This window comes from Sebastes fasciatus, chromosome 11 (genome assembly GCF_043250625.1).
Source record: "Sebastes fasciatus isolate fSebFas1 chromosome 11, fSebFas1.pri, whole genome shotgun sequence".
NCBI lineage: Eukaryota > Metazoa > Chordata > Actinopteri > Perciformes > Sebastidae > Sebastes > Sebastes fasciatus.
The window spans coordinates 13,736,566-13,763,834 of record NC_133805.1 but is presented as its reverse complement, the minus strand read 5'-3'; the positions used below and the strand labels follow the sequence as shown (position 1 = coordinate 13,763,834).

The following is a 27,269-nucleotide window of genomic DNA, read 5'->3' as shown; positions in this document are numbered from 1 at the left end:
ATATGATAAGAAAACCAGAACAATTTAGGAAATGTACAAAAGAATGAAAAGAGGCTTTATACAGAGGAGCGAAAATAAAAACGAGAGAAAAAAAACACACTGCTGATGGCGAGCAAAAACTTTATCTACTTTACAACTCCCCATAGACCAAATCAAACATCTTTTCAGTCCGAGAGAAAGAGAAAAGGAGAAAGCAAGAGGGAAAAAAAAGAGATCCCATTTCTCTCCCCTCCCCTCCCTCTCTTTTTTTCCCTTTTCTTCTCTCCCCTCTCGCTTTCTCTCCTCCCCTCCGCTCCGTCCTGCTCGGTGTTTCGCCTTAGCTCTTTGCGTGAGTGGAGCACAATAAAGGATTTAATCAAAACTCCTGAACAAGCAAAAGCCCTGTGGCAGTGTGCCAGCCCCGGCCCGGCCCAGACAGGCAGGCAGGCAGCGCCTCCTATTCGGCCCCAGAGCAGGGCTGTGAGCTGGGGGTTGAAGGGGGGAGGCATGGGTGAGGGGTGGGGGTAACGCTGGGAGCAGGGAGGGCCTGGCCTGGCCGGGGCTTGGCAGTAGGCTCCTGTTCCTGGCACGGCTCGGCTAAACCGCTGCTGATTATTAATTTGGGGAGTTCAGACAAGAAACACCGCGTCAGCACATTCCGTTCCCCTCTCGCTCGCTCTCTCTGGTTCTTGTTCTCAGTTTCTCTGGATGTCTCTCTCCCTCTCGCTCCCTCTCTCTGTCCTTTGCTCTCTTGCATTCTTGTTCTTGCTGGACTTTCTCTCTCTTGCTCCTTCTTTCATTTTCTCCCTTCTACTTAAGTTTTAATACAATCTCTCTTTTTCTTTTCTCTGTGTCTCTCTTTGTCTTCATGCCTGCCGGTTAAACATGGAAACTTTGCCTGGCAGTGTCTCCCGCTCTCTAGCGAGCACACACAGACCTCTGCCTCTTCTTTATCCCTGTTGGCCATTTTGGCTGGCAAGGTCCTTCTTCCCTCTTCTCTTATCACAGAGTGTCTCTCTTTGGTGTGCAGTACAGTTTTTACTAGGGGTGGGGGGAAAAAATCAATTTACCTATGTTTCATGTTTTTAGTTTTTTTTACGATTTTAAAATAGATTTTTTTTTATGCCAGAATTTATATATTTGCTTCATTTGAGTTTATGCGGAGGTAGAAGGAAGTTACCGCTTTTAATGTTGTATTTTGAATAACGTGACATCATATCCGTTCCGTATCTGTCACCAAAACAAACAGCAGCCCGATGCAGCGAGCCGAAACGATAAAGTAGAAAACGGCAGAGGGTCCATGTGGTGACGACCTGCACCCTCACTTTTTAATTCCAAAGTGGTAAACACTAACCATACAGTAAAGTATGGAAACACTTTGGGTTTCACACATTGCCAGGAAAAGCAGAGCTAGACATCATGGCTAAAGCTGCATGCTAACTCTGTCATGGACAGGAAATGTTATCGTATTGCGGTAACGTGTGGTCAAGCCAGCTGTCACTCGCATCTCTGTGGTCAAATCAGTAGCGCACCTATATACTGACATTTACGTTAAAAGCATTCAAACGTCCCCGATGGAGCTGACGGGAGAGCTAGCAACGGACTTGGCGAAGTAAGCGGAAGTAAACACGTGTGACTACGTCTGGTTTTCAAAATAAGGTGTTAACGAAAGGAACTGTATATACCAAATACATATATGGAAATAAGATTGATTGGATTATATTCACCAGAAGTATAAAACATTACATGTCCCTTATAAATTAAAAATAAAATACCACTATTTTGTGAGGGAAATGTATTCATAAATAATGCCTGACAATAACTGATATATTTGATTTCAGGACATCTCTGACTACATACCTGCTGAAAATCAAACATGTTTACTGTTTTAATTTAGATAACTTTTTTCCATGGTTTAGTGTTAAAAAAAAAAAAGTTAACAAAAATCGCAATAAATCATAATGCTGAATCGCAATACTTAAAAATCGCAATACATATCAAATCGGCACCCAAGTATCGTGATAGTATCGAATCGGGAGATAGGTGTATCGTCCCAGCCCTAGTGCTAATTTAAGTCTGATCGCGGCGTATTGATGAGCGACACAGCAACACGGCAATTCATTTTCAATGGAAGCGGGTGACATGAAGCTACAAACGGACGCCCGACACTTGTCACTGCTGAAAAAATGCCATTCCCAGTGCTATTTAACAACATAACTACGTCAACGAGCAGTTGAGCAACACAACAGCGATACGGCATCAATGTAGCTCGGCCGTTTTGTTGGATTTGTCACTCGTAGTGTGAACATAGCTGAAGAGTTTTTGCAGCTCTACAGTAAAACAATGTTACACTGGCTTCGCTCCTGACAGACAAGACTCATAATTTACACTGTCACTAGAAGTTTAAACATAAACACAGGTGGGTCATTTTAGGCATTTGAACATCTAACCATGCTGTCAATTTTCTTGCGAAGTCTCCACAAACCAACTGTTTGTTTTTGCCTTTTCACATATCATAAAATGCCTTGACGTGCAAATCACAAACACTTTGGACCAATTCACTCTACATATTGCTTAATTCAATGCCTTCATTTATTGTCCGAATAAGTGAACACTGTCTAAGTAAGACTGGATTGTCATAATTACAGTTGCAGCCATGTGCAAAGAATGTATTACTTATTCAGCACAAGAGAGCAAAAGCCAATCTTCACGGAGCTCTTGTGCAGTTGGATTTAGGCAGGATGCAGGCAATAAAACGTGGAAATCAAATAAAACAGGGAAATAAGTACAAATATAGGCTATAAAACCACAAAATGAATGCCCTCCAACAGTTTGGGAGGGGAATAAGAAAACATTGATTGCCATATTTTCCCCAAGAGGAAGGAACTTTCTCACTCCTACATGCAAACAAACACTTTAGTTCACCGTATATTTCTCTTCACTCGCAAAAGAAAAAAATAAAGTTAGACTTTGACTTTCGTGCAAAGGAGGAGTCTTATTTTTTCTTTTTCCTGCCAAAAGCAGCTGAAGCCCTGCAGTCATCTCAGGGTTTTGGAAAGGTATGGAAAAAGAGTGAAAGGCAGAGAGAGAGAGAGAGATAAAGTAACAGCAACTTGTTAGTCAATTAGAACCACTTCCTTGGCAGACTGCACACTGGGAGACAGGGCTTATGACTTGACATGCCCTGAGACGAAGCCAATGGGAGAAACAGATAGAGAGAAACAGGGAGAGCTAAAGCGAAAAAAGCCTGACAGAGATTGTAGTTTGGCACTCTTGCACTGGTCCATGGTGCATTTGAGGCCTTACAAGTCTAGTTTATGCATGCATTCATTGTAAGAGATTTTTTACAGGCTCGATCTCATGACTGTGTTTGCAGTTTTTCTGCAGAGATGCTTTGATAAAGTCAAACCAAATCATTCAACATCATCTATAAAGTCATGTGTGATGTGTGCTATCTAGACATGAAGCTGGAACCGTGATGGTCGGATGAATGTTGCAGATCCTGTCTTTGCGCGTTTGCACCGACTCGCTCGCTCAATCCAAGGCGAGCAGCAGACAGGCAAAAGTAGACTGGATGAAGCGAAACTATGTGAAGTAAAATATTTGCTCTGTATCTCCTGCATCAGTGTGCTTATGTAATACGTAGCTGGCTTTGCTGCATTCTCCCTCTCAGAGGTCTGTGTCAGAAACTGAAGCTTCTCCAAACGCAGAGATACAGCATGAATTCATTCACAGGGTTTCACTGCTCGAATTAAAACCTCTGGAATTTCCACTTTAAGTCCAAAACACTTTGGATTAGTGCTGATTTTTTTGTGAAATTATTAGAGCATGCAGTTCAACTACCACTACTGGTACAACAAATTATCATTTGTTATGTGGTAAAAACTTTAGATTTCACTCTTTTTATTTGACAAAACACTGTCTAATTCACATTTTAGGCTATTTATGCTAAAAATCAAGCTCAGACAGCCGTTACCAACAAAGAAATAATAATATCTTTAGGTTTCCACATACCCCAGATAACCAAATTCACTGGTTTTGTGGTGGGCATGGTTGAGAAGTACAGTGGACTTAAGATCAAGATTACTATCAAACTACTATTTGCAAAGGTCATGAATGAACTTTGATGTCCAACAACTAATAAAGTAACTCATTTTGACCAGGGCTGCAACTAATGATTATTTTTATGTAAATTAATCGATTAGTAGTTTGGTCAATAAAATGTCAGAAAATTGTGAAAAATGTTGATCAGTGTTTCCCAAAGCCCAAGATGACGTCCTCAAATGTCTTGTTATGTCCACAACTCAAAGATATTCAGTTTACTGTCATAGAGGAGAAAAGAAACTAGAAAATATTCACATTTAAGAAGCTGGAATCAGAGAATTTAGACTTTTTCTTAAAAAAAATACTCAAACCCATAAATCAATTATCAAAATAGTTGTTGATAAATTTAATAGTTGACAACTAATCAATTAATCGCTGCAGCTCTAATTTTGACTGCACATTTTCTTTTCTATTCCAGTGTAAATGAATACCCCAAAGAGGGGTAAAATTCCTGTTTTCTATAAGCTGTAAAAACACAGGCTCTGCCTAGTTCATTGTGCTACAATCATTGGATGCTGGATCCTTAACAAACACTCCCTATCGGGTATTAAAGACTAACTTAAATATGTCAGTTTCCACTGAAACCTTCTTTTATTTATTTTTATGTAACTGATTTCCCAAGGTCTCACTGTCCTCTAAATGATTTAAGGCTAAATTGAAAGTAAACACCTTTATCAACAGATTAGGATAAAAAACATTTTCAAACCATGTCGGTTACTCCAAGCATGTGTTTCTAATGTACAGTGGTGACAAGGCCAGTTGGTGTCTGGCTCAAGGATGGTGTGCAACAGTGTGTATGCTGCTGGTCAGATTTCACTGCTACGAGTCTTCACTGCGTCCCAACTATGTAGACATGCACCGCATTACGACCGGGCACACCATCCATTCCTCTGTCACAACATGCTTCAAAGCTACACGTGTACGAGTGAGCCCCCGCAACCACGTTAGACACAGGTGATCTCTGCACAACGCTGGATCTGGTTTTACAGGCCCACAGGCGTTACTGAGAAGAAACATTAACGCAGAGACGTGCTATTAAACCTGTAATAGCAGGCTGATTGAGACGTGTTTCATGCAATGTGACAGAACAATTTTTTTTGCTTGTAGTTGAATAGAGCAATTAAAAATGGGGCACTTTACAACTTTTGTATTAAAATGTCAATATAAATTATGACTTATAGGTCCAGTGTGTAACATTTTGGAGGATTTATTGGCAGAAATGGAATATAATAATATTCATAACTATGTATTCATTAGTGTATAATCACTTGAAACTAAGAACCGCAGTGTTTTCGTTAGGAGTCTGTCATGTTGCTCTGCCATGTTTCTACAGAATGGACAAACCAAACACCGGCTCTAGAGAAAGCCTTTCACATCTTAACATTACCTGCAGGCCACCGTAGTTCTCCAACACGCTTTTAAAACCGCAGTAATGTGAGACACAGAGTGCAAAACCGTGCTACCGCCAGCCGCCATCTGACCTTCGTTGCTCCTAAAGTGTTATCATGGTAAGGATGGCCGAGTGAGGCAAACGGCGTTACAACGGTTTTGCACGCGGCGGCTCACGTTACTGCAGTCTTGGAAAGAGAGGAATAAGCGGAGGGGTACTCAGTTGGTTGCAATCTGCAACCACACTATTAGATGCCACCAAATCCTACACACTGTACCTTTAATTCACAGAAAGGTGCGAATAAATTTGATCATTTTATGCAAAGAAAAAGTTAGGCGTTTAGTGACGTGTTAGCTGACATTGTGGGGTTGTAGGAAAACTACATTTTTACACTCAGTTGGCTACAGAGTGCCTAAGAGGATTGACAGGCCCATGTATACAGTGATGAGATCATTTCTTGTATGTGTATTGAGTGTTTGATGTGTATCGCCAACTGATTTAGCCTTTTTTTTTTACCGCCTGTAAGCCACGATCGGGCATTTAATCAATGCAGTTTGTGCCGCCCTTCCCGCTATTTAAACCGTCCACCAATCCAGTATGTAAATCTGTTTGTTTTTGACGTCGTTCCCTCTTCCAACTATATACAATGAATGTGGTAGTTGTGTAGTGAAAGTGTTTTTCATGCAGGGCTGTGTACTACTACTACATGTCTTTCCATGTACCTGAATGGAAAAAAGGTTGTGTTAATGATATATGAATATTCCACTAATATTCATTGCATGCAGCCGTGCATACTTTGATTAAGGTAACTGGTGGCGGACATGTTCGACTGTGCAAACACATTTCATTCCAAAAACCTCCTTCTTGAAAAGGTCAGCTTTGTGATATTTGCACACAAAACCTGTTGATATCCAGGTCTTTCATAATGTTTCTGACCAGAAATGTGGGCTTTTCTTTTGGGCATGCATCTCTGCAAACTGTTGGCTAGTTGGTTTGTGTACAACGCACAGAGCTGGATGTAAACAGTCAAGAGGTCATGTGTCGCAAACTGCCGTAAAAATCACATTTGAGACGCATATTCTGAATGTGCTGTATATATATATATATATATATATATATATATATATATATATCCAAAGAGTGTTCAGAAATCCTGAATAATATCAACATATCCAACATGTCTTAATCTGAAAATGCTCCATACAGAATAAGGTCTAAATCTGAATATCCAAACGTGATATGCTGTACATGACCCGTATCAAATTCACAATATTGTCATATTCGGAATAATAGTGGAATATTTATTGTGCATGTAAACAGTCACTGTTACATGACTCTCTACAGTCTAAAAGTAATGGGCCCAGTGTGCTTCAAATGAAGTGCTTGTCAGATTGTTGAACACCGTCTGAAAACCCCTCCCCCGCGCCTTTCCAATGTTGGAGTCAGGGCAGCTGCGCCCAACAATTTTTGTAACTTTCCAAAACCGTCAATCCAACATTTACGCCCACTTTACGCAGCGATTGGCCAGCTGTGCAGATGTGATAAAGTAGGCACGGATTGGAGCTCTTTTTTTGTCAGTCTTCACACAACTTCTTCAGTCACTTTTCAAATGTACAACACCGTTAATGCCCTTGAGGAGACACGGTAAAAGTGTGTGCTGCTATCCCAGTTTGGATGACTTTCGTGTCTCGCCCCTCTCTTTGACAGGTTTTTCACCCCACCTTCGAGTGCAGCTATTTTGAACAGCTATAAACACTTTTGCCTTTGGACATGGTCGGTCTATACTTAAATACATAAATGAAGTTTTCAGCTCACTGAGTTGGAGATTTGGCCCTCAGAAGAAAAGAACAGACCATGCTTTTGTAGTATAATTTGGTTGATAATCTCACATTATCATCATGAAAAAAAGTGTGACTGCTTTCATGGTATCATTCTTTGGAAACAAACAGGAATCATGACTTTAGTTCAGTCGTGCCAATTGTAAGAAACTGTACAAAACATGCTTTACTCTGTTTCTAGTATGTTAAAGCCATTAATCTTTTAGTAAGACAACTTCATGCTTAAATGAGTCCTCATTTTCTGCTCTGGCACTAAAGAAACGCTCCAGAAAATAACATTTCTATAGCTCTGTAAAGTGTAAAATGCTAAATTTACTAAACTCCAGGAGAATAATACAACAGTCAGAAGACAAACCAAATACAGCTGGTTCCTATATTTGCAGTTGGATAGGGTGGCCTTGGCGTTCACTGTAGCCCTCGTCTCCCTCTCTTTCCAGCCTCTCCATATCTTTCCCCATTCACTTTCTCTACTGTCTCAGCCCCTTTGCCAACCCCCCCCCACCCTCCACGGGTTCTTTGAAAGTGTTTTCCTGGTAAGGCGCAGGGAGCGGGGAGTGAGTGGAGGCCTCTCCTTTCTGAGAACTGGCCCCGCTAACATGGTTTATAGCTGCCCAGAGACAGTATCAGACATGTATGTGAATCAGGGAGGGAGGCTGCAAAAAGGAGGGAGGACGAGAGCGAAGGGGGAGGGAGTGAGAGAGGGAGTACGAAGGGAGGAGTTTGCAAACATGCCAAGCCATGGTTCACTTCAGCAGGCAGTTAAAGTGAGGCCAGGGAGAGGAGCGAGAGAAAGAAGGGAAAGAGAAAAAAAAAAACTCTCTCTGGGTTTGTAGAATTATTTCTGCTGCAAGTTGAGAAACGTTTTTCTCCGTATCTGGGGAACGAAACGTGATTTCTACTCGCAATTTGTCTCGAAAAGTGTACTTACATCTATCACTCCGAGCTGCATATGTGCACCACAAAGCTGGATTAGTGTTAGTTTACCAGCCGAAATCCATTCCAACAAGCTATTTTTCAATGTAGAAACATTATTGTTGTATTTAAAGCATGGCATGTTTCATGGCTGAAACACCACCCAAAGAAAAACAAAAATAAATACAGAGGGATTTCATTTTTTATGCACATAAACACATACAAACTACTTGTGTATCAGTAGGACAGGGCCTGTTCTATTGCAGTCCATCTTGGACAAATATTCACACTAATATGACATCATCTGCCAACCCAGAATCTACTATGTAATTTTAGAAAGAAGAAAAGCAGAGCCATTTGCATCTTTTGGCCAACAAGAAATCTGCGTTTTGCATTTTTCCAACTACTGCTGAAAAACATTGGTACATTTACATGCACTAAAGTAGACGGGTTGTTGTCGACATTCTGCAGTAACCTGATTTCTTGAATGCAAATGAGTTAACCTGGTTTCCTTAATCTGGGTAAGGGATTAAGAAAAACCCAGTTAACATTAAGATTTCTGCGAAAGAAACCTAATCTTTTGGCAATGTGTACATTTAACTGGGTTTCCAATGAGACTTTCACATGCATGCATTTGCATGACAAAGACCACTGTAGTATCACTGTAGCACCAGTGTGTAGTGAAGAAAGTGAATATCAATTGTAGCTCAATATAATTAAATCCACATGTCTGACTAAAACAGAAACGAAAATATAGAAGTATGAATAAGTAATTTTGCACACACGAGAACAGTAAGAAAAACTCTCTCCTTAGAGCCGGTCCTTGCAGCGCACACGTCAATCAAAATGCTCCGACCAGGAACAAACAACAAAAACAAAAAACATCACTGATAAAAAATATTTCAGCTTTCAAAGGCTGAAATTTAAATATCATCGAGGTCTGTGCAGAAACCTGATAACTGACCATCTGTATGTAAATGTGGGTTTTATAGTAACCACGTTACTGCAGTGCATATAAAGAATGATTTCCTTCCTTAGTTTTCCTAATAATGTGCTTTCTTGCATGCACGAAAACTTCGTCCTGCAATGTGCAGAACTACGTTTTCACTTGCACTTTGAACTTTCTTATGAAAGCAAACAAGAAAGTTTTGTGTTCTGAAACTGTACTTAAGATTAATTCATTAGTGCTTAATTTCTTGTAGTCAGTTTTACTCAAACATTCAGCTACATGTTAAAGTTGAAGTCGGTAACTTTGAGCAAATATGACAAAAACAGGCGTTTTTATAAAACTGTCACAATATCCTGACAGTAGTGCATGAGACAGACAATCTAAAAAAAACAAAAAAAACATGTTCATCTGTGTACTCGTATTGCTCCTAATGGCTTTTACAAGACTTTACAGTGCAGAAGAAAAACAACCAATCACTCATAAACTCCGATTTAACGGTCAAACTAGGCAGCGCTGATCAAATATGAATCAATATTCTGTTACTGTAATGCCTATTTCTCACTCCAAATGTTTTCAGAAACATTTTGTAGTGTACTGTTTAGCTGCAAAAAGAGAAAGTTTGCTCCGGCTGATGGGCGGTCCTTGGTTTTGGCTCGACTGTTTTCAACATGGCGGCCGGCTCATTTCACAAGCAGTGATTGGCAGCTGCCCAGAGACTCCTCTGGAGCTCTGATTGGTTGCAATTGTTCGGGCGGCGCGGTAGAAACTTTCAGATGCCATTAGGAGCACACAGAGGAACATGCTTTTTTTCACAGATCATCTGTCTCATGCACTACTGTCAGGATATAGTGACCGTTTTATAAAAATAACTTTTTATCATATTTGCTAAAAGTTACATCTTTGAAGGATGGACGATGGGATTAAACCCGTACTCGGTCAGCTCCTAACCACCAGGCCGTGGTGCTGCCCCTCGATACCAAACGTTACAATCCCTGCGAATAGTAAATGGGCCACACTAACAATAGCTCTATTCACACAACGTCCAGGGCCTCGGCTCCTTCAGGGAACTAAAAATTATATTTGTAAAATTTGGGTTTCACCATTTCTAATCTACAACGCACATTTGGTGCTAAGCCAAGGTATCCTTCCTTCAGCCGCCCCCCTCTCGACCCCCTCTTAGGGTTTAATTTGGTTCTTCCGCCCGTCTCTCCATATTACCGACACAAACGCCTGCTGCCCAACTGGTTTGTTTCACTGCCCATCAAACCACCAGGATACTGTTGTCCTCCTCACCTGCCTCTACTGGAGAAAGTTAAGGCCTGTGCTCACTCACTAATACACCCCCTTCACTCTCAGTTTTTTATTATATATTACTGGCATGGAGAACTCGTGATAAGAAAGCTGAAGACATTTGTGCTGCAGCTCCTTGTTTTTTTAGGACTTTTCAGAAAAAAAATACAGAGAAATTAATTCAGATTTGAATGAGGCCCAGTGTACTGTGTTGTACGCGATGAATAGCCAATTGGCTCAACCAGAGGTAATTCAGAGTTCACAGCCTACGTGCTCAGAGTGGTACTCAGCCCATCTGTCATAAAAAAAAGCACTGGGGAATTACAGAGAATAGAGCTTCTGACAGAGGAGGAATGTATGGTTTTATATGCAGAATGATATAAAAAACGTTTATTAATCTTTTGGCCCTTTGCACCTTTTCCTCTGGCATCCCATACAAGGAAGCAATAAATTAACCAGCTGAAGCCAAAAGCAAGGGAGTGCTAATGAGGAGAAAATCATGGAAATCTTGGGAGTGTGGAGGAACTTTGGTAACAAATCAAAGTTTTTACTTGAAGTTGAGCTCGACCAATTCAAGCCAAGTGTATGTTTGAGTTGGACGCTGTCGCAGCTGAAAGCAGGCTCTTACCATTATGAATAAATATCAGACGTGCCTATTTCCCCAAAGTCACAGGAGTGAAGAGAGGTGTGAAAGAACAGAGCACTTTGTAAAATATGTGACATTGTATTCCGTGAAATGTTATAATGTAATAACACTCAATTGGCACAAAATACAAGCACAGCTATTAAAACATTTCTTTCTCAAAATGTCAGTAAACAAGTTTAAAATTTGAGTGCCAAAAAATACACTCAAATATCTAATATCTCTAACTTGAAATCAGTACTTTGCAGCCCGTCCTGCCTGTGCGATCTTTTACCCATAGTTGAGTAGAGGGTCACAGCGAAGGAGAGCCAAGCATTTTTGTGCAGATAAGCCCCAGATGCAGTTTTGGATGCCAAAGACACATGTTAATGTTGAATGTAAAGGGGGCCACACAGACGGACAGAATCAATGCCAGACCTGTACAGGAGAGTCCAGTAAGTAGATGGATTAGCCCTTTATTATTCAGTAGAGAGTTTGGTTAGCTGTGCTTCCAAAGAGGTAAGGCTTATGACGTCTTTTAAGTATAGATTAAAGGGTCATCTCGAGGTCACTGCCAAATGTGAGAGCCCTATCAAAACTCTCGGTGTGGTTGACCAGCAACCCACCAACTAACAGCCAATAGCTGGTTTTAAATCTGTGTCATGGTCTGGTCCTGAACTTAAAACACTGTCAACGAAAAATGCAATTGTTTTGATGCAAAAAAAAAGTCTGTCAAAAAAAAAAAAAAAAAAAAAAAATCACACCTCCTCCCAAGAATAAAGACGGAACCAGAAAGATTCATAAAAGCACCAAACGTGGTATAAATTACCGTGGGTTAACGGTTATCTAACTCCTTTCCAATGTGATATTTGAAAATAAAATTGAACATGTTGGAATGTAATATAATACGTATGACTTTTTAATTATAATATTGAAAAGAGCAGACAAAAATTTAAATTAACACAAACAGAAAAATGTCTATTAAAAACTCTGTTTCCGGAGGATAAAATAAGTTTCACTGTGAAATAAACGTCCCTTCAACAACAACACAACATGGCCGATGAGCAGTATCCAAAGAAATTCATACAAAATGGCGAAGACTGCAATAACAAAAGGCTGTTGTTAATTTACATACTGAGAAATCCAGTAACTTCTGTGCTGGTCTCTCAAACTAATTTAACACTGTATTTTAAGCTCACCTTAAAATTGAAAACGGTATCGCGCTACGAGCGTATCATTGTTCTAACGGAAACGGCAGCTACACTGCTGAGAAAAAAAACATGCGACAGAGAATTATATATCCAAAAAGGCTCTTACCTAGAGACGACTCTGGTCTTGGGGCAGCAGGGAGCGGTCGCTGGGACCTGGGTTGACTCGATGGGAGCGCCATCCTCACAGGTCCCACGTACTCGACGTACGTCCCGGGGAAGTCGCCTCTCTGTTTGGTGCGCTCGTTGTAGCCAAGGAGCCAGCCGAGGCGCTCGGGCTGCTCCACGCAGCCCTCCTGGTAGTTCTCCATGGACAGCAGAGAGGCCTTGCTGACTGTCAGAAGGTCCCCAGGCTGCAGATCCAGGTCCTCTTCCTGGTCCTTCGTAAATGCGTAAAGGGCAAGGTACTGAAAACCTTCCGTCGCCATTTTGTTAGGGAGGCAAAAATCAAAATGGCCACTGAATAGAGGATTAGACGGTGCAGCCCGAGTCCCACTGCAACAACAGGGTTCGGCTATACAGAAATCCTCTTCAGGAACCAGAAAGGTTTGAGTCACTAAACTCTGGTGTTGGTACGGTGGCTTTAGGGGGTCGGGGGGATGAAGGGAGGAGGGGGAGTCACCCAAAGCTTAGAAGCATTTTTAAAAAGTCGATAAGGTAGCGTTCTGCAGCGGCTACGTCTGCGGAGGCAGCGGTTTCAGACCTGACCGGTGTTGGTGGGCTGGTGCACTTTCCTCAGCTTGATACCCCGGTTGAGCCAGATGATGGAGCAGAGGGAGAGCGTTGGCAACATGCTCTTTCAAGCAGCGAAAACCTGCTGGCTGGGTGCTATTGGAGCAGCCGGGTAAAAGATTTTGCCAGTCGAGGGCCCTGCGCCGTTGGCTCTCCACGGTCAAACGAAGTGGTCTGATTGGAGGACGAGTGGCAGAGTGGGAAGGTCTTTAATCCTCTTCGGTTCTCTCAGGCTCCCACATGTTCTGGACAAGGATTATGACCGACCTGCATGACATAAAAACCCCAAAAACGGAGAAAAGGGAAAAGAGGAAAAAAAATTAATTAGAAATTAGTCCCAAAAATAAAAACAAAAATCATGAAAAATACAAATTAATTTCCAATAAATGTCGTTACTATTCGATAAATAACCACAAGTAAAGCGGGCACATATCGACGTGAAACGAAGCTCAAAGCGGTGCATGAAAATGGCGAACTGCGGCAGCTCCGTGCACTTGTGCAGTCTTCGCCGAGGACAGAGAGATCGGATGATGCTGCTGCGTCATGACCAACAGCAGACTGGGTCCCTGGACAGGAGCCTCCATTCCCTCCACATTCACACACTCACAGCCTAAACTGACGCATCACAGTTTCCACAGGAACAAGAAGTTTCACTGCGAAATAAACGTCCCTTCAACTTACACAACAACATGTGTGCGAAGAAATTCATGCAAAATGGCGAAGACAACATTTTCGCAGAATGAGCATGCAAAGGAAACTAAGACTTGCATCACGGCTGTAGGGCAACCAGAATTTTCTGAAACATGCAGAACCCTTCGCAACAGTTTCCCTCTCCTGTAGGAGAGAAAAAAGGCAGCTCTGTGTTGCCTCAGAAATATTTTCGGCTTCATTCTGTCAAAATAGCTAAATCATACTGTACCAAGATGAGAATACCGAAGGGACAGTCAACTGAGCAACCAAAGCCTGGCACAATATCAGAAAATACCACTTAAAAGCAAATGTCTCGTTGCATAATATCACTCTCCTTCCAGTCAATTGTTTCACAGTATCTATATACAGTAAAAAGGTCATTCATGGACCCATAACGAATATTCTCTGATTGCAAAGCCCAATAAAATGCCAAGCACCAGTGCGTAATTACTATTATATGGAAATATAATGTATCTTTTTTGGCCATTTGAGCGGGGCAATAAAAAAAAAATGCTACAAAGTTCAAATTTAAAATGGCAACTACTGAATACTGAGACAGGGAGCGAGGAAAAGAGAGATTAGAGTTTCCACCAGATTAAAGTGCATCTGTGGTCTGTGGACCAACCAAGGACAACGGTCCTGTTAACGTCTCTGGACGGGATGAGAGGATGTCAGTGAGGAGACGGTGCAGGTAGAGAGGGAGAGTGAAAGAGAGACAGGAAGGTAGATGGAAGTTCTGGTCTTGTATGCCGGGACTAAGAAGCTATTTGGGGCAATTTCCCAAAACATTCAAATCCAAATAACCATAGGCCCGGTTTGCGAGGCCCGATGTTGTGCAATCATTTCATTAACGTTCCTGAACGGACAATGTTTTGAGTGATGCATTGCAGACGCTTAAATAAAATTAGGTGAGAACGTAAAAAAAATAAAGCTCCGGTTTGCATCTTTGAATGCCAAAGTGCATGCTTTCCAACCTTAGTCTAGATTATCCTCTCTCCCCCCACGACGTTCGAAAAAGCGAACGTACATTCACTGCAAACCTTCGTGAGTAACAACAGCATCTTTTTAAAAAAAGGTTTAAGAGTTATCGTGACAAGAGGATGCAGCACAGTGCAACACTCACCCCACTTTTGGTTCAGAGAGAAGCCGGACAGGCTCAGCCAGATTCTCGATCCAACATCCTTCGAGCCGAGAAGCAAGAGGTGCCAGGCTAGACACGTGGCACTGGCATACCCAACCACAGCCCGCAATCCTCACACCACCATAACCCCCCCCAACCCTAAACTCCCCCCTCCCTCCACCTGCTCTCCAACCCCCCCAAACACACACAGAGTCCTGCCTCCACCCCCCCCGCCCAACATCCTCAGCCAGCGAAAAAGTCCAGTCGTTTTTCCAGTTGCCATGTTTTATTTGTTTACAGTCAGAGCGCTGCTGCAGAAAAGAGGCAAAAAGAAGATGAAGTAAAAGAAAAAGCAGTGCGCAGGGAGCCCTCTTACGCAGTAATCCTGTTTTATTATTTAGTTCCAGAGCAGAAAAAGTCGTACAAGGTGAGAGAAGTGTCATCTCTGTTTCAGTCCTGGTCTGATAGTGTTGTAGTAGCTCACAGTTCAGGGCAGCAGCAGCAGCTGGCAAGCTCAGCGTCACTGGATCCATCCTTTTTTTTTTAAAAGACTTTTTATTCAATCAGAGCAGAGAGCGACAGAAAGCAGCGAAAAAAAAACAGTGAGACTGAGAGACGGAGCACTTTGCTATCAGCAGAGTCCAAACGGCTGAGGGAGACCACAGGAAAATAATTAATGAATAGGCAGCAAGTAACTCACTGTTGCTAGAGAGAGGGAAAGCTAATCCTGCGCTCTGATTGGCTGCTGCTCTGGCCATGTGCTCCCCAGTCACCAGAGAAGCCGGGCAAATCAAGGAAACGTTCTAATATTAGAAAATGTATCTAGGCAGTGATCAAACGTCTGACCCAAACAACTCCACCTTTTCCCACGCACTTGACTTTTTTCATCTCTGCTAATCTTGATGAATGCTCATCATCTTTGAGGAAATGAGGATTTAAAATCTTCTGAAACTAACACAAGATGAAGATGAAAAACATTACATGGAAAAACTGAGGGCTGCGTGTGATTGGAGAGAATTCCATGAGTCATGTTGAAGTCGTGCAATGAGATGAAAGGAGAGGATTTTTGTTTCTCTGAGTTGACAGGATGATAAATGTGACGATTATAATGCACGAAAAGAAAGAAAAATACAATCTGTCCTTTCATTAAAAAGGGAAACTATGACACACTCCAAAGTGCTGGTATACTAGTTAAGTAATACAACATGTGGTCAATAGATAACAACTCTGCGTTATAACTTAACACAGTGCTTTATAATATATATTTATATATAATACATCCACATTCACAGTAAGTCATTATTCTTCTGTTTTCATATTTATTTCATTTTGTTTAATTGCGGGGGAAAGCGAGACCTAGACTGAACTCAAAATGGCATCTAGATTTTCCTCTGCTGTCTGCAGACATCAAATGACTCTTGATGTGTTTAGTCAGCCAGTGGAGCTCTGACCTGTTCATTATACACCAGTATGCATAATGTAAAATGGCAAATAAGCTATTCAGAGCATCACTAACACAGTCGAGTGAGACAAGAGCTACTGACGGAGCTTGAAGACCAACAAACCAGATATGCTTATGTGATTAATCATTCATTTAACGATTTTTACAGTTGTCCTTTTAATATTTAAATGAATATCATGAGGTTGTTAGTTATTTATTTATACATAAAACGACCAGCACTAATTAAGAGTTGAAACAACAAGTCGATAAAGTGATTTGTTGATTGGCAGAAAACTAATCAGCAATTATTTTTATAATATAAATATAATATGATTGTTTTTCGAGCAAGAATGTCAAACAATTGATGGTTACAGCTTCTCAAATGTGAGGATTTTCTCTGTCTTATCTCATTGCAAAATAAATATATTTGGGTAAAGGTTTAGACCTTAATTGTAATTCCTGTTAATTTTGAAGTTCATGTTCATGTGTATGATTTATTATTCTAATAATAAATAATGATTTAATGAAACTATCTATGTATTTATTTGTTACATTTTGTTTTACAAAGTTAAGAAAGCAATGTTTAAGTAAAGCCTGATGTTGCCTTACTCATAAGAGAATGATCCCAGTCACGTCCACTTAGTGAGGCATACAGCTGGTTAATTAAACACTGGTATCGGATCGGTACTCGGTATCGGCCAATACCCAAAGCCCAGGTATCACTAACAGGACAGGACATGTTATAGTACATTTTTTTAGAAAATCAAAACTGGTTGTGGATAAAATAACCAGCCAGGACTCATTTTGGCTGATCCAGCAAAGCAAATACCTTCCAGATCGAGGTACTTCACTATATTGATGCAAAAATCAGATACAAAAACATAAAACTAGAAACTAGAAACTAAACATAAAACTGAATAAATGGTATGGGAAAATATCTGATGGTAAATGTATTGTCTGACAGTATAGATTGTCATATGGACCAACATTATTATATACTATTATAGCCCAATCGATACTGGATTTTTGAGGTTGATACCGATATATAATATTTGTTTAACATAAACACATGAACTTGTCAGCGCTCTCTGATGGACAACTTATAAACAGTGTTTTAAAATTACCTCAAACTTTGTTTGGTATTTCTGTATATCGATAACAATATATCTGCAACAAGCTAATATCAGCCGATATATGGGCCTTGCCAATTAATCAGTCTAGTTTTATATTAAACATCAAATTACCAAATCATATGTCAATATACTGTATGTATGTAATTAACTTCTCCAGTGTCAATATATCACTCAATGCAGATGAACAAGTTTATCTGAGGACCTGAGGGTGTTGTACATCTTGTCCCTTTTCAACCTACCATATCATTCTTCATCATCAATTGAGACTTTTTTAAAGTTTAATCAACAGTCACATCTATGTAGGTCAGTGTAAAAGTACCATTTAGCAAAGTTTGAAGGGAAACATGCCATGGCAAAGTCCAAATATCAGCCGCAGTTCACCGCACGGTTGTGATTATTTTTCAAAAAGAGCTGATGGGTTAATGAGTTTAAGAATGTAGTTGTTTTTTAATAAAAGGATCAAATTGACACGTTGCTGTGTGTCTCAGAGAGATAGTTTAAGCATTTCATGCATCAAGAAAAGCAAGACTGCACTTTTCTGTTGTCCTTAAGTGACTTTGACTGAGACAAATACGTGCATTGTACAAAATCTAGATATTTACGTGGACACGCGGTTATTGCTTTAAAGTGTGTGTATGCGTTGGCCTTTCACGGCCCTGCTGGTGAGGAGCTGACTATACAGAGCCACCACGCATGCAGCCTGGCCTCGGGCCATCTGTCCACATGGAACTGAAAAATCTACTGCGCCACAGGCAGCGAGGACAGGCCAACAACACAGCAGCTTGTGAGGACTCATTTTTCAGCCTAAAATGGGGGCTTGGGTGTTTTATGATTTAAGTTATGTTCACCTGAATTCTATCTGTCCTTAATGAAGCCGAAAAGCTCACTTGGCTAAGTAGAAACATCTGCTACGAAGATTATGTAGCACTGAGACGGCACTGTTCTGAAAAGTCAACTGTACCACAAGGCTCTACAGTTAAAGAGCACTCACTGTATTTATCAGAAGATATAAGATGCCTCGGCTTGTTTAAAATGCTACCTTAAGTCGATGCGACCACGCTGTTAAATTTTAACTTTTCAATGCGACAAAGAAATAAAATCTGATAACCCTGCAAAGTCTGCGGCAGTTAAAAATACCACAAGCCTTTTTGCTGCGTAGTTAGCATGCAGAAAGCCTCATACGTTACCCATTTACTCCTAACAAGTCCAATATAAATGTATAAAACCGCACTCAAACCTCTCCATAACTAACATGAATATATGCAGGTAGCATACAGTAGTCTCTATTGTATTGCATGCAACAGAGATTAATAAGGAACCACTTTTACTTGTTTGATGAGGAAGTAATTCAAATTTAAGTGGCACCGACATAAAATTTCACTTAACTTGCCAATTGATGCATCATCATCACAGGAATTCCTGGCTATTATTTCTATTTCTGTGTAAGTACATCGAGAGAGATTCCTTGTATGTGTGCACACATACTTGGCCAATAAAGCAGATTTTGAATACGCAGAGGAAAAACTGTCAGTAAGTCAGTGTCACATCCAGGACAGAGGTTTCCAAAAGGTGTATTACAAGTGACTAACTAGATTTGTATCCAGTGTGTTGTGCACATAGGCTCATTTATCTCCCTAACAAGATAAGGAAATCTTTGTAACTATCAGATGTTTTTGTTTTTCTTGGGTACAAATCTCAGCCCAGGGTCTGCAACATTTATAGAGCCACGTCCAAATGGTCTTTAAAGCTGTATTTCGACGGTACTGATACCAATACCGGATTGGATATCGGGCCGATACTGACTCAAATAGCTGGATCGGGTATCGTGAAAATGGGGCCGATCTATTCATTTCAATTTTATGTATATATACACTGTCATTTTAATTCCTGTTCAAGTTTTGACCAATTTGTTGCTGCATTAAAAAGGTTTACACTTGAATTGTAATTCCTGTTAATTTTGAAGTTCAAGTTCATGTGTATGATTTATTATTCTAATAATAAATAATGATTTAATGAAACTATCAAAGTGTTTATTTGTTAAGTTTTGTTTTACAAAGTTAGGAAAGCAATGTTTAAGTCAAGCCTGATGTTGTCTTACACATAACAGAATGATCCCAGTCACGTCCACACAGTGAGGCATAGAGCTTATTGATTAAACACCGGTATCGGATCGGTACTCGGTATCGGCCAATACACAAAGCCCAGGTATCAATATCAGGACTAAAAAAGTCAGATCGGTGCATCCCTAATATTGATCATGTTATAGTAAATTTTTTTGAAAATCAAAACTGGTTGTGGATAAAATAGGACTCATTTTGGCAGAGTAAATACCTTCCAGATCGAGGTACTTCATTATATTGATGCAAAAATCGGATTGGTACTCGATATCGGCCGATACACAAAGCCCAGGAAACACTACTAAAAGTCAGATCTGTGCATCGCTAGTAACTATCAGATGTTTAGTTTTTCTTGGGTACAAATCCCAGCCCAGGGTCTGCAACATTTCTAGTGGAGCAACATCCAAACCGTCCTTAAAAGACGTATTGTGCTGCTATTTCCTATCAAATAACACCATTTCAGTTTTAACTTGGTCCCCCAGCTGAAGGACATAATATAACAAAAACAACCCCAGCTGTACTGGACTGTCTGCATGGTGCAACTTGAAGTTGAGAGGTGACACTTTGGCATTTTGAGCACTTCTTTTGGGGAAGTTTTTGGGGCATTTCAAGACATTTAGAAGAAGAAGAAGAAGAATGAAGGGCTTCGCCACAAGTCATGCTTCACATTGATAAAGCAGTATAATGGAGGATTGACATTTTGGTTGCATAATAGCCTGGATTCAGTAATTACAGGAGAGAAAGAAGAAGAAGGGGGGGGTCTCTCCACACAGTTGAGTGGCTTGTCTTATTATGCAAGTGGCACAATTTCCATTAACTCCTTGATGCATGCCAAATCCTCAAACCAGGGTTGTAACACACACACATGCATACATCATGTCAGGCCTTCAGCTGTGTTGGGCCTCCCCACACTACATGGCCTCCTATAGTCAATGTAAATGCACTACTATAGTGGAACATAACACACGGTGTACACTGCAAAAGTGTGGCTTATTTGTTGTGTTAAAGACTTGCAGTACAACCTTTACAATATTAGCAACAGCTAGATTAAAACATTTGAAATTTTGCATTTAGCAAAAAAAAAGAAAAAAAAAAAAGCTCTGAATTTGGATAAATTCTGCATAAAATGACAACTTAAAGAGCCACAGCTTGTTTAAAAGTCCCCCTTTAAATGTATTCTCAGCACAAGAATGAACCACAAAACACACAACAACACAAATAAATCAACTTTAAAGCAACATTTAGAAAATAAACGTCAAGAATATAAATAAACATGATCAAAAACAATCTTTAAACTTGTAAACTAGGACACGAGTCAACAGCGTGAACTGCGCGAAGCACACTTGCAGCGCTTTCCACCATTTTCCAGTTTACAGTGGCCGGACTGGAAATGTGCAATAACTTGGAAAACTCACCGCGGAGGATATTTTCTTGACTCTTCTCACTTTTTTGCAGCTTTAAACACTTGAAAGTCGCAGACAAAGAGTCCGTTTTGGTGGCTTTATCTGCGGGACGATAGCTTCTTCTTCTTCGGTGTGCAATAAACTATGAAAACCGTCCTGTTCACTTATTGCTTCGCCTTCTTTTCTCTCGCTCTTTCTTTCTTCTCCCGTTCATGACTCTCCCTGCTCTCCCTCTCACTCACACAGCCATTTTCCAGCTCAGCACGGCGCAAGGAAGGAGAGTGCGTGGGAACTAATATGAGGAGCTCCGGAAAGTGACGAAGCCGAGCGGAGCGGCGGAAAAGGCCGAACGATTAGTGAGGGGTCACCGGATGGCCTCTCTGCCCATAATGGAAATATGAACCTGACAAGGCTACTTTTTACAACTTTATTTTATTTATTAATTGTCAATAATCAATAGAAAAGTCACTATACAGGGAAAGTTAATTTTTTTATTTTTCTGAACAACACTCACCAGTGACACAACACATCAATCAATCAATCATACCTGACAACAACATACACACAAACAGCCACAGCTGGTCACAAAGGACCTAACTGATTCTCCATCATGGATACATAAAATTAAAATTGTAGAGAATACAACACAGGGAGAGTATCTGCAAATAAGTCATGAAATAATAAGAAGAAGAAGAAGAGAAAAAAATAAAAATAATAATTTTAAATATATATACATATATATTTATATACATACATACATACATACACATACACATATACATACACATACATACACATATACAAACATATACACATATACATACCTACATACACACACATATACATATACTCACATACACACATACATACACATACATACATATATATAAAAATAGAAAAAATAAATAAATAATAATAATAATAATAATAATAATAATGAATAAATAAATTAAATTAAATTTTAAAAAAAGGAAAAAGAAGATATTACTACTGGCTACTCAGAGATTACTGTAGTGGGTTTCTCAAAAAATTAAAAAAAAAAAATTTCTTTTTTTTTTATACTTTATTTTTTCCCTTTTTTCAAGGTTGTTTTCATACATGCAATTTACAGTTCGTAATTACAATAGTTTATATACCAATTTTTAAGTAGATGAGCTTATAGACAAACTTATTAAGTACACTAGAGAAAACTAAATAAAGTTCAGTATATTTAGTTTACTAAACTATTTTACTAAACCTCACGATTAGTGAGGGGTCTTCCCATAATGGAAATATGAACCTGACAAGGCTCCTTTTTACAACTTTATTTATTATTATTTTTTTTTTCAAGGTTTTTTTCATATATGCAATTTACAGTTCGTAATTACAATAGTTTATATACCAATTTTTAAGTAGATGAGCTTATAGACAAACTCACTATTTCCATTTTATGTTACTTTATACTTCTACTCCACTACATCTCAGAGGGAAATATTATACTTTTTACTTCACTACATTTATTTACTAGTACCTTTCAGATTCTGATTATCAAAAAATACAATATGATATATTATTATATATTAAATGTACTCAGTGGTGGAAAGTAACTAAGTAAATTTACTCAAGTACTTCACTTAGGCTAAGTACACTTTTGAGGTACTTGTACTTTACTTGAGTATTTCCATTTTATGCTATTTTATATTTCTACTCCACTACATCTCAGGGGGAAATATTGTACTTTTTACTCCACTACACTTACTTGATAAATTTAGTTACTAGTTACTTTTCAGATTCTGATAATTAAAATATTATCAACAAATACATGATGATATACTGTATTATTATAGATTGAGCTAGCAGTATATAAAGTTAAATTAAAATTAGCTCCATCTTTACCAGCTGTAACATTAAAGTGAACGTACATTAATTTATGAATGATTATAATCCCATAATATAATACATTATTCTGACATGGGCTAGCTGCATATTGAGTACTTTTACTTTTGGTACTTTGGTATTTTTGATGCTAATATTTTTGTACTTTTATGTAAGAACAATTTTGAATGCCGTAAAGGACAAAACCTGGATTTTATCTGTGTAAACAGAACATTTATCATACCTAGTGTATTATTACTACACAGAGTAATATTATTGTAGTATTTATATGTGCTCATATCTACACCAAGGAAAGATTACGATTGTTTATGGTGCCACAAACTTGCATTTACTGACGTATGAGGGACAAATGACAAGTACAAACACTTTGTAGTCCTGGACTTTGTAGTCCCTTTGCAATGCATTTATTTCAAGCACTGTTAAGACAATAAAAAAAACAATGTCACACCAGTCTGCATCAGATACCCACATGGTAGGAATTTCATAAAGGCCAGTTTGTTTTTTTGGGGTCAACAACTTTTAATACACAAACACACTAAAACAAGTGGGGAAATGATGGAGAATGACAGTTGAGCACCCATATGAAGAAATGGAGTGTATTTCTCTCTCTCTCACACACACACACACGCTGGCAAAACTAGAGATGAGAAGAGTCGCTGTGGAGCTTCATTTCGATGTGTGATGCTGAATCGCTGGTATGGACTGCTGCATGATGATACAACTTGTGGTACAAAATAAAAAGATCAAATCAGAACAACATAACAGGATGTATATTGCATCAGAAATTCAGTGATAAATCCTACACAGACAGTTTTTTTCCCCCAAAGTACAACAAACAAACTTCTAACTTCTAACATGAACCCCCGCAGTCTACAACCACCATTCAAGGCTTAGTATGTGCTAATCATCCATTATAAAATTCCCAAATTATCAGTTCCAACTCTACAAAATACAAAGGTGTGCCTTCGTAAAACTTAAAAAAAAAAAAAAACACAGGACAAAAGTGTCTTCTGTGTGACAAATTAATCTGAAATAAGATTTTTGGTTGCTGATTCAAACATTTCCTGAATGAAAACAATTAAAACAAAAAAAACAGCTACAAAATTGGAACAAAAATAGAAAGTAAAGAATACATAGCCTCATAACAAAACTTGATTTATAATTTTTCAAGCTCAAATCTGTCAAATTTAAGAATTCCAAGGCCCTTTGGACGAGATTAATAACTTCCAAAATGCTTAAAAAATTGAAATATGTTGTAAAATTGTGGGAATATTATACTGGGATGTGAAGCATACACAATCCTTGAGATTAAGACCCTATGCCACATATAAGTATCCCGAGTCCATCTACCCTTACAAGGTCACTTTCATTAAAACACCATCAACAGCTGTTATAAGGTCCACCATAGTTTATACAATATACATCAACAGCATAGGTTATTATTAGTACTGCAACAAGACTGTTTCCATATCAAAATATACAAAAGGAGATCACCTCTACTCATTCCTTCATCCACTCAGGGCCTCTGGTTGAATTCCCCGTCATTCATCTTTCTTTTTTTTTCATAATAATTTAACAAAAACCATGACAAGTCCACACACATATTTGCACTAAAATGTAAACATTCATTCATTACACGCATTTTAAAGGAAAACAGCCAAGGAAACCGGTTTTGTGTGTTGCATCCACTGTACAATTTTTGAATCTCACGGAGAAGGAAATCCTGAAATATAAATGTGCTCTAACTGTTACACGGCTACGACAACTTGTGCAAACACTTCAGCTAGACTAGGTTCATAAGGAGCTGGACGGAAGTTTATTAGAGGACAGAGACAACAGTCTGGTTCCCGAAGGTAGTCACAAAGCTTTATCTACATGTATGTTGATCAGGTTAAACCACCGCTAGATGAGTGACACTTTTTTTACAGGACAGACATGAGGTGGAAGTAGAGCCCATGCATGCATGAAGCTTCTTATGTACAACTACAGTACCTCTTTTTTTTTTTAATGGTTCCTATGGCTAAACCATGCTTTGGCACCACTGCTAGGCTTCCGAGTATTGAGATGTTGATATTTTTTGTCCTTTCAAAATGTTTATACAAGGCCTGTGTTCAGGATTGAGGGTCCAAATGGTCGCCGACCTGTGTGATAGAGAGGCGGCGCTGAACATCTTCTGAAATTCTATAATACATTATATGTCGCAGGACAAGTTTGTTTCAAAGACCCAATCTGAACACAAAACAACACCCAGTTCTAGACAGGCATTGAGGTATAAAAACAAATATGGTACAATATCAACTGCCCTTTTCAGCGTCGGCTGTAAAACCACACTGAGAAGTTGTTGCGTGGCTTTTCTTTTGTGCAATACCTGAACTAAGAGCAGCTGAAGCATCCAAGGCATTTTCAGCAACCGAAAAAACAAGATGAGCATAAAAAGTCATAAATAAGTTTCTTCATTTAAAACAAAATATATTTACAAAATACATCAGTTACAGGTGCCACAGTGATTTGAGAACCGAGAGAGAAAACAAGCAACGAGGAAGTAAACATAGTTTGGCAGTCATTATTCTGTTAACAGTGTTGCAGGATGCATATATTACTGAGAAACGTCGATGTTAACTTTGTTCTTCAAGCAGTTGCTCGTGATGATTTGGGACTTGGTCACAGTTTTCTGGACACACATGCAAGGCCTTCAAATGTAGGTACAGTAGTAGGTCAAAGACGTATCTTCACTTCTCAGTCTCCTGAGTGAGACTCTTCGTTGACCTGTCATCCCCTGGCTAAAACCCTTCTTTGTCTTTCGACTTGGCTTTCTGCGGCGTTGTTGTACCCTGTGATCCTCTTCCTTCCGGCTTCGCGGCTGATTCTGATGGAGCCGAGTTGATCCAGGACGCCTTGAACCCCTTTGGCTGCGTGGTGGGGAGCGTTGGGCTCGGCGTCTTCTCTCTCTCCTCCAAATCGTCGAAACTCACTTCCTGCACTGCCTCCTGTTTCTTGAAGGAGTCTCTCCGCTCCGACAGTGCCAGCTTCCTCATCACCACCACCTCTTTGGAGTGGTGGTTGCCGCCGCGGTGTTGTGGCGAGGCTGTGGCGCGGTAGTGTTCGCTGCCTCCGCTGGCTGCGTCCTGATGGCCTCTCTGCCCTCCTATGTACGGACCATGACGGCCGTGCTCGCCGACGCAGACGAACCCGGTGGCGGTGTCGCCCTCCATGTCCTCCAGCCCCTCCCCCTCAGACAGAGGCACCTCCATGGTGTGGCGGCGGGTGCTGTAAGCCTTTCTGTCCCCGTGGTAACCCCCCGTCATCTTGTCTCCCGTCAGCTTCTCTGCCGACTGGACCCTCTTGAGGAGCGGCGAGCGCGGCGGTTCTGCGCTGCGGGGACGCACAGAATGGCGGGTGATGGTGGGAGGCGACAGTGTCTTGCCGTGGAAACCCTGTAGGGACTTGGGGTGACTGGGGAGGCAGGATGGAGAGCACTGGGGAGAGAGGGGCTGAGGAGGAGGGATGCAGGCCAGCGGTGAAGGAGGGATGCTGCTGGTGGACTTGCAGCGGCCGGCTTTGGTGTAGCGACCCAACACGTGTAGGGAACTGGGACGCGCCTGTGGGACAGGAGAGTTAGGGGAGCTGGAGCTAGGAGAGGAACTGGAATCTGACAGGAAGAGAAGAGAATAAAACAGTTTAGCATTACTAGACATTTTTCACAAGACGTAACATAAAAACATAAGACACGAAGAGATCGACAGGTCCCTTTTTTGGGATGCAACTCACCTCCGGAGTGATCAGGAGCAGGAGAGCGACAAGGCGTGGACGGCCCGGGAGAGAGACTCTGCGTGGGGGAACCAGAGAGGCTGTCGCTAGATGACTGGTGGAAACCCGACGAGAAGCTACGACTGCTCTGCATAGGTGGAGGAGGTGTGTGCTTCGACAGCTTCTTCAAGATGCTACGTCGTCGGCTGTTCAAGAGGAAAGAGGTGTCAGGTGTGTTGATATTGTTCTTTGCAGGCTTACTTGAGTACAAAGAGTCTCTCTCAATGAGCCAAAAATAAGAATGAGAGGTAAAACAATGAAGAACAAGAAAAAGACACATTTGATCAAAGCTATATTAGTGCATCTGTCTCTTTTGAGTCATGAATGAATGGAAATGTATGACTGTTATCTACAGTCATTGGTGACTGAAGTCTAAGTGGTCTATCTGAAATCTAATGCTAGACTTCAGACGGGTATTGCTGTAATGCTGCTGCTGCTGCATATGACTTAATTCTCCCCTCATGTACCTGTCCTGTCCGTCCTTCCTCTTGCTCTTCTTGCTGCGCCGCGCCATCTTGGCCTTGTAGCTCGATTTCCTGGCAGGGCCCACCTTGATGGACGTGTTCTCCAGAGCAGTAGTCTGCAGGGTCACCCTGTTGCCACTCTGTTGAAAACAGATCATTAACATAAACACCTGTCTATAAGGCATTCTCTCTGAG

At 40.3% G+C, this 27,269-nt stretch overlaps 2 protein-coding genes across 8 annotated transcripts in view; both read right to left on the bottom strand.

Moving 5' to 3' along the window:
* The window catches only part of pik3r2 (phosphoinositide-3-kinase, regulatory subunit 2 (beta)), a 31,042-nt gene extending 9,844 nt beyond the window's left edge, over window positions 1-21,198 (bottom strand). The window contains exons 1-2 of the mRNA XM_074650844.1: window positions 20,941-21,198; window positions 12,402-13,291 (exon numbers count right to left, since the gene is read on the bottom strand). Of these exons, the coding sequence (XP_074506945.1) occupies window positions 12,402-12,720 (319 nt within the window). The 5' untranslated portion in view covers window positions 12,721-13,291; window positions 20,941-21,198. The remainder of the gene's footprint in view (window positions 1-12,401; window positions 13,292-20,940) is intronic.
* Window positions 21,199-25,251: 4,053 nt separating this feature from the next.
* The window catches only part of mast3a (microtubule associated serine/threonine kinase 3a), a 34,486-nt gene continuing 32,468 nt past the window's right edge, over window positions 25,252-27,269 (bottom strand). For all 7 annotated transcript variants that reach the window (XM_074650843.1, XM_074650842.1, XM_074650839.1 and 4 more), the window contains 3 exons: window positions 27,078-27,214; window positions 26,572-26,756; window positions 25,252-26,452 (listed from right to left, as the gene is read on the bottom strand). In XM_074650843.1, the coding sequence (XP_074506944.1) occupies window positions 25,584-26,452; window positions 26,572-26,756; window positions 27,078-27,214 (1,191 nt within the window). In that variant the 3' untranslated portion in view covers window positions 25,252-25,583. The remainder of the gene's footprint in view (window positions 26,453-26,571; window positions 26,757-27,077; window positions 27,215-27,269) is intronic.